Source organism: Mustela erminea, chromosome 3 (assembly GCF_009829155.1).
Source record: "Mustela erminea isolate mMusErm1 chromosome 3, mMusErm1.Pri, whole genome shotgun sequence".
Lineage (NCBI taxonomy): Eukaryota > Metazoa > Chordata > Mammalia > Carnivora > Mustelidae > Mustela > Mustela erminea.
In genome coordinates, this window is record NC_045616.1 from 1,560,999 (window position 1) to 1,569,912 (window position 8,914).

At 33.5% G+C, this 8,914-nt stretch overlaps 1 protein-coding gene across 1 annotated transcript; it reads right to left on the reverse strand.

The window, feature by feature from the left end:
* Positions 1-559: 559 nt before the first annotated feature.
* On the reverse strand, positions 560-1,493 carry LOC116585733 (olfactory receptor 14A16-like). The gene is given in 2 exon segments (XM_032334998.1): positions 560-883; positions 885-1,493. Coding segments are annotated over 2 exon segments (933 nt in total).
* Positions 1,494-8,914: the final 7,421 nt, after the last annotated feature.

Sequence of the window (8,914 nt, forward strand, 5' to 3'; positions counted from 1 at the left end):
GTTAGAAGAGGGGAAGCAGTTGGATAACAAAGTACTTTTTTTTTCCTTTTTTTTCCTTGTGAGATGAAATCAACATAACTTAAAATTAAACACTAAACATGTACAATTAGTGGCATTTAATACATTCACAATGCTGTACAGATATCACCTACCTTTGTCTATTTTCTTTTATTTGAGAATACATTATACATATTTTTTTTCATGTGACATTTCACATATTGATTTTCCTAAGAGTTACCATACAATTGGTTTTTCAGGGAGAGCAAAGCTTATTTATCATGTCCCTACATGCTTTTCACAGGAAAAGGAATGCTCATTAGTATGACAGATATAAAAATCATGCATCTTTCCAATCCCTAGAAGAACCAATCTGGTTTTGCTATCCACTTGGTCTGGACAAGGAGGATACTTCTTAGTATCACTTTAATGAACACAATGAGATTTTTTTAATGATAATTTGTACTCTACAGATCCAATGTTATTACCAGACTATGCAATGGATTGTTTGTATGATTATGTCAGTGAATGCATAAATCATGATATCTGTGATATTAACTCTTTATATTGATAAATTGTATGTGTCCCTTATCAATTTTCTTAGTGCCATTTTCATATCTTTATTTCTCAGACGGTAAATGAGGGGATTCATGGTGGGTGGCACCACAGTATATAATACAGAAACTAGCAAGTCTAAAAGTGATGGATATTTGGGTAAGGGATGTAAATAGGCAAAAAATCCAGAAGAGAGAAACAGAGTCACAACAAGGAGGTGAGGCAGGCATGTGGATATGGCTTTGTGCCTTCCTTCCTTGGAAGGCATTCTCAGAACAGTGGAAAATATATAAATGTAAGAAATATCAATAAACACAAAACAGCCAAAAATCTAACACTAGACGGAGCCCAATGACTACAAATTCCCCTATGTTATATGAACAGGCAAGAGAGAGCAGTTGTGGGACATCACAGAAGAACTGATGAATTTCAGGAAGCCCACACATGGGAATGGAAAAGGTAGAAGCTGTATGAAGAATTGCATTGAGACCTCCACTGACCCATGAAGTAGTGGCCATCTGCATACAGGCTCTGTGGCCCATGATGATGTCATATCTGAGAGGATGGCAGACAGCAACATAGCGATCATAGGACATGACTGTGAGTAGTGCTACTTCTGTACTGGCTAAGAGAAAGAAGAAAAACACCTGTGAAACACATCCAAGTAATGAAATTGTGTTGTAATTCATTAGAGAGTTCATGATGGATTTGGGGACAGTGATGGAAATGAGGCAGAGATCTAGAAAAGAGAAGTTCTTTAAGAAAAAGTATGTAGGCGTGTGGAGCTGATGATCCTTGGTGGTAAGGGTGATGATGAGAAGATTCCCCAGTAGAGCTACCAGGTAAATTAGCAAAAATAGCACTGCATGTATGACCTGGATTTCCCTAACATCGGAAAAGCCCATGAGGAAAAATATGCTCCCATAAGTGAAGTTGTCCATTTCTCTGTATGTTTAATCAATTACTCTAAAAAATAAATCAGAGGGGAAGACAAACCATGTTGACTCCAAAAAACAAAACAAAACAAAACAACAACAACAACAAAACGGAAGGTTTGGAAGGGAGTGGGTGAGGGTATGGGTGAGGCTGGTGGTGGGTATTAAGGAAGGCATGTATTGCATGGAGCACTGGGTGTGGTGTATAAATGCTGAAACTTGTAACACTTAAAAAATAAAATTAAATTAAACAAAATAAATTAGGTAACTTAAGACTCAGATGAGGATAATTTACTATTGTATTTTCTTAATTTCCCTTTCTCTTACTGTCATATGCATCTATCAAAATATTTTAGATCACATGAGACTGTCACCAGAATGCCTCCATTGAACCACAGTTCAATTCATTCCCTGAATGCCTCAGGGAACCACAGTTGATCACACCACAGTGTGACTGAACGGAGTGTCAGTCCATTCCAAATCATCTACTTCATCCATCTATCCAGATCAAGAACTACACTCTGCATCTCAATAAGATGGAATTTTTTATAAAGTATATTGTGATAGGTAATTAGGAAAGCCATAGAATGTGAGCAATCAATCCCAAATATAAATTTAATCGTACTCATTTACTAGTTTTTTGATTCTTAATTAATTGTCTGAGTATTAGTTTATTCAATGTACAGAATGAACTTCCTTATCTTATTGAACTGAATGATGTGTATAAAAATACCCAGCAAGGCACCTGGGTAGCTCAGTCAGTTAAGTGTCTGACATGTGATTTCAGCTCAGTTCTTGGTCTCAGAGTCATTGTTTCAAGCCCTGCATTGGACTCCACAAAAACAAAATAAAACAAAAGCCAACAAACAAATGAAGAAACACTAGCCTAATTCATTAACAAGGTCTTTAACAAACACCATTTCTTCTATTTATCCAATCTTCCTTCATTACACCTGAGTCAAGAATTTTGAGAAATTGTCAAATGATAATTTTTCTTTTTATTTTATATTTTAAACTCCTTTCTTCCTTCCTTCTTTTCTTTTCTTTCTTTCCTTCCTTCCTTCCTTCTTTCTCTTTGCATTGGATAATCATTGCATTGTAATATCTTTGAGCTGTTTTGCAATCCTTGAATCTTAGTAAATTTTAATAATATAAATTATTCTTTTTCACAAAACACTAATTAGTTACATTTCTAAGGAATGTTATTGACTATTGCTCTGTACTCAGACCCATTTTGTATTTATTTGTAAATTAATTTCACCATTTTTTATCTGTCCTCATATTTATGATATCTATAATTCTTCTTCTGAACCACATGCAATATCTTGCCAGTTCCCTCATTCACTAATGAAATCTTTTACTGGTATTTGTTTTATTTTTGTATAAGTCATGAACCTATCCATTTTTAAAACTTTTCCTGTAGCACCTACCATGGATAACAGTGGTTCAAATTAAAACACAAAAGTTATGAAAAGATATAAATCTTGTTAAAAACTTTAGGTAGTTATCAGGAACACAAATAATCCTTTTGTTCCATTTTGTTGCTTAAAAACGATGTATGCATAGTATTAAACTATTTGAATTGTGCAACAAAATATTCATTTATATTTTTTATGTGTTAGAAGTTTTTATCTTCTCAGCAGATTCTCCAACATTGTTGCTTTTGCCTTTCAGGAACTGTTACATTGAATCATATTTGTAGCCGCATGTCCCATTTAATTATGCAGGGCAACAAACTCACTTTCTGATTTAAACCTGATTGGCCATATTTCCATTTCTTTTTACACTTTCCTCAATGTCTCCATTCTGTTTGGGTTACCCCATCATCTACATACCTGAGAATTGTAAATGCTCCTGTGATTTTCCATCAAGCTCACATATCCTTTACCTCTTTGCTGAGACGAGAAGGGGTTCTTTCCTTCAGAAAGTTGTAGTGTAGTCATAAAGTGGAAATGTTAGATGTCCTTTAGTATGACACATGTAATTTACATATTTATTAGTGACATCCAGAAAAGATATCCTATGCAAGATTCCATATGGGGCCATGTTAAGTAGATCCTGAATTTCATCTTGTATTTTAAATGCCTAATCTAATAACCATTAATTCATTGAATGCAAAATGTGTTTCCTAAACTGTATTATTGATTTTCAAGCAAAACTTTTTCTCTTATTCTTGATAAAACTTCAACCCCAGGGATTTGCTCTCTTCCTGTCTCATGAAGTTTAAAATTCCATTATTAAGATAAACATACAAAAGTTCAGCAAAAATGCTTGCCTTGATTTTTTGTAAATATATATGCTTTGTGAAAAAAATACTGTAAACTCATATTCTACTAAAATCATTATATGTAATCACAATATGATGAAAATAAAATGCAGTTCACTGTATGTCATGAAACATATTAAACATTGAAAAATGTGTAGAATTCAGCTTTTAAAAGTAATTACATCTAGGATAGTATCTTGCATATTTTTTAACTGGAAAAGTATTTTCTTCTAGAATTGTTTGGTAGGAAAATACTATGTTCTTTTTTTGAATAATTAAGGTGTAAATTCAGAGTAAATATGTTTATGTTAAGTAATTGGATGTCCAGAGGAAATAATTTCAGTTTGTTACTAAGAACTTATTTTGATTGGTGGAAACTCCAAAGTACACTTGGAAGATAGAAGAGAAGTAAAAGTAATTTTGGTGATTACTTTTCCCCCAGTTTTATTGGCATATAATTAATGTATAACATTGTTGAAAATCATACTATCAACAAAATCTTCTATTTATCTGAGTATCATTTTAGTTTCTCCTACATCATCTTTATACTTCCTTAAAGGGTGTTTCATGCATACTATACTCTAATTGCATCTACCTATGTTATCTTTTACCCCACCTCATATCATTTGTCTTAAAATTAGTTAAGCAACCGGCAGACAAAAAAATGAAATATTTTGCAAATTGTTTTCTATTATCCAAGGTCAATGTGCACCTTTTGTTCTTTATGTCTGTGAGCTCCCTTGGAATTTATGGAAAATGATATTTTTTTCCTTACAACATCTCTACTCAGCTAGACCAGAGGTTCATGAAGTATGTGGCCCCTGGGCAACAATATCAGCATCACTTGGAAATTTTCTAGAAATGCAGATTTGGGGGCCTTCATTCCAAACATGCTGAATCAGAAGTTCAGGAATGAGGCCAAATGAGATGTTTTAACTATGCATGCAAGGATTTGAGGGTTGCTGCATTACCATATCCTGATGCTCAACTAACTGAGCCACCCAGATGTCCTGCTTCACTTCTATTTTTAAAGTCTACTTTGGAGATTTCAGTAATCAAAATAAGTTCTCAACAGCAACCTCAACTTTTCTTTGGAGACACATTTATTTATCTTAAAGTTGTTTATTCTGAATTGTACTTTATTCAACAAAATAGAACATAATATATTCCTACCTCACAATTCTAATATACATGTAAGGTAGTATTTATGGGACCAAATCATCAGACACTAAATGCTGCAGGAATTCTGAGGAAATCATGGCAGTTTGGATATAGAATGTGGGAAATTAAAAGATTATCCCTTGTAATAGTAATGCCATATAAAAGAGAGAAGAGAATATAAGTTCCCAAAAGTCAGAGATGTAGTGTGAACAAAGAAGACCTTGGCAGCCTGAAGATTGTGTAGGTAGAATGCTTTACAGCAATGGTGTGCAGACATGATATGGAATAGGCATCTGCAGGGTTGCAGGACATAAACCAAGTGGTTCAGCCTTTAGATGTCTACACTGACAGCCAGTGGCACTCTCAGAGTTTAAAAAGAATGGCATTTAACATTGGTATTTTTGAGAACTTAACTGTTATTTATGTTTAGTGACTTTTGAAAGAAAGGTGGGTTTTGTTTTATTTTGTTTTTGTTTTTGAGAAAGAATAAAAAATGAGTATATCATTTAAATGGTATACCTATGAGTTATTTAACAAAGGTCCAGATTAAATGTCTCCCCAATAACAATGAGATGGAAAGAGAAAATACAAAATAATTTAAGAGAAAGAAGATGTGTGGAAGGTTTGAATGCCTTATTGAATAATAAAAGTGAAATCAAGGTTCAGATAAAATTCTAGATACATTTTTATTCAATTGGGCTCCAAAAAAAGCCAGAAGATAGATAGAATGTACCAGTCTGTGCCCAACTGATATATGCTTGTGTGTGTGTGTGTGTGTGTGTGTTTTCCCCACACACTGCAACACTGTTGCTGTGTTCTGAACTCTAGTGCTATAGCCAACTGTTCTGGTAACTAAAGACTTAGAAAAAAAAGTTTACAATTGAGGGCTCTTTTTCTGTTTGTCTTTTGTTTTGTATTGTTTTGCCTCAAAGAGCATGGACAAGGTGTTTTGTGTTTTGTTACAAAAACGTTATGTATGTCCGAGTTAATTACAAAAGAAAATAAAAAAGCTATCACTGATATTAAGAAATTCCCTGCATTATTATTGCATTATTAGAAGTTTTGTAGCAGGAAAAAAAAGCCATATTTTTTTCTTTGAAATATCAGCACACTTCCAACAGCCTAATTCACCCTGGCCTCCATACCTGGGCCAATAAGGGAGCTTCACTTCCTTGGACCTGTCAGTGATAAGAAATCCCCAAGCTGTAAATGTTGAAAGAAATGTTAAGTGTTTAACTATCTGTGATAAAGCCAGGGTATTAGAATTTATTATTTTAATGATTTGTAAGCTAAAGCGGACATTCATAGAAATAAAATTAATGTATCTTACATTTTAAGAAGACTCAAAAATTTCAGGGCTCATAATGATTTTAATGTTAACTGCTTATCTTTGGTTTTAAATAGCTGAAAGGTCAGATCCATATACTCTCTGAAGGAGGGTTTATTAACCATCATCTTTTTCTGCTCTGTTTCTTCTAAGTATCAGATACGTGTGTGTTTTGTTTTGTTTTGTTTTGTGAGGAAACTGCTTTCTTTTGTTTTGAATAAAAGAATCTAAGAAAGCATGTATTTTGGCAGGCAGCCAAAGGCAACAATGAATCGCAGTTTGTGAAATGCACTTTTGGGAAAGTAAGATCTTGCCTAAGAACATACACTAGCTTCATTCTAAGGTTTTTCTTATGTGTGATTAAATATGACTTACATTCATGCTAAAAACAACACATTAGATGGATAGAATGGGCTGTGGACAGCTTAAAAAACTAGTCTCATGCAAACCACACAGGATAAAGGCAGAATTCAAACACAAGTGGCTTCACTTCTAAAGTTTATGTTAGAATGTCTTATATTTTCAAACTTAAACTTGCCTGTATCATTAATGGTCACCATCAAAAGCTTTTGCAGACGTTTTAATTCAACCTTTTTTTTCTTCAGAGTGCTTCTCTTTATTTAAACGGACTTCATGTCTCAGTTATTTAGAGCATGGGAAACACCAAAATCCTGTGGATGGTAGAGGGTTGGTTTAATGAGGTCTCCCCCTTTTTGTCTCTTTTTTTGTGGACTTTCAGAGGTTTATACTGACAACTAATGTTCATAATACTCTGCCTACTTCATCTGTGTTAACTCCTATGAGCTATGAAACATATTATCACACACTCTTTGAAGATGAGAAAATGAATACTTACAGAAGTATAATCATCCAACTATGGTTTCAAAAAAAATAGGAGACATAAACAGAGTCAGAGCAAGTGAAGTTTAACCATAATCAGATTCTTTCAGCTGGATAACATGATCTTATTCAAAATTATGTCTGGACAGACTGCACTCAGAACCATGGGATTCTGTCCTTGCATTTTCACTGTTCTAAAGTGATTCTCTGTTGATTGGGTTAGTACCCTGGTAATTGAGCTAAATTAATTTTTTTTTTAAAATCGTGCTTGGAAAGAAATGGACTTTATAGTTTTGCCTCATTTATTATCAAAGTTGTAACAAAAAGCTAAAAAGATGCAGACTCTTATTCTGACTTTACCTGGGATGATCTTTCTTTACCATTATGAGAGGAAAAAATGTTTCATTACTTTAAAGTGCATGCACCTAATTTACAATGAGTTTGGGCAAGTTTTAAAGTGTATATGAATGATTAGCTTTACTTTTGTGTGATCAGTCTTTTTATAACTTTCTCCCCTATATTTATTGATCTTTATTGCTGTCATTAAGCTTACTGTATATTGGAGAACTCAGAAATTATCAGTCCCATGCTTTTCAGATATAAGGGCAGTTATCTACTTTTTAAAAATGTTTTTGGTGGTAATATTTTGGACATGGGCTTTAATTTAATCTAACTAGGTCAAATGATCTATTTCATCATTGCATCTGGCTTTGAGATCAGGTTTATAAAACATTATTTTTTTCTTTTTTTAAAGATTTTATTTATTTATTTATTTGACAGAGAGAGAGAGATCACAAGTAGGCAGAAAAGCAGGCAGAGAGAGGGGGAAGAAGCAGACTCCCTGCTGAGCAGATAGCCTGATATGGGGCTTTATCCCAGGACCCTGAGATTATGACCTGAGCTGAAGGCAAAGGCTTAACCCACTGAACCATCCAGCGCCCCTACAAAACATAATTTTCTCCATTTCTGTATTTTGAATTACACTATTAAAAACAACAACAACAACAACAAAAACAAGGTACAGGGGCATCTGGCTGGATCGGTTGGTTAAGTATCTGACCTAGATTTTGAATAAGGTGCTGATCTCAGGGTTCTGTGATCAAGCCTGACATCAGGCTCCCCATTCAGTGAGGAGTCAGCTTGAAGACTCGCTCCCTTGACTTCTGCACCTTCCACCACCCACACCCTCTCTAAAACAAACAAACAGACAAACAAAGAAACAAATGAACAAATATTTGAAAAGAAGGGCAGGGTACAGTTTTCTTTTTAAACTCTTCATCATTATCCTCTTCATTCAGAAATATTTTAAAAGCTATTTCTTTCAAAACACCATTGTAAAATTCTTTTTAGCTCATTTTACAGAAGAGTTAACAAAATTAAATTCGTGGGTCAACATCTCCATTATCTTTCATGTGTATTAACTGCCTAATTGTCTATAGACTACAACTGCTTTACTGATATAGATATTACAAAATCGTATTACTAAACAATTGCTTCAACATGTTACTTGTAGTTTTCTAGAGATGCAATAATAATCTCTAAGAATAAACATTATTTAATATTCTTCCATTTTTAAGTTTATATATATTTCACATATTTAGTTATATTGAAAAACAGAAAATTATTGAATAGCAGATAGACTTTTCTTATTTCTGAAATCTTTGGAAATATGTACCCCATTGTACACTTCACATATACTATGGAATAAATTAATTTTGAAGATACTGAGTTTTACTAAAGATTAGTGCTGAGTTTAAGGATGAGATAATTATTCATTTTTTAAATTTTTTAAATTTAATTTCAGCATACCAGTATTCATTATTTTTGCACCAA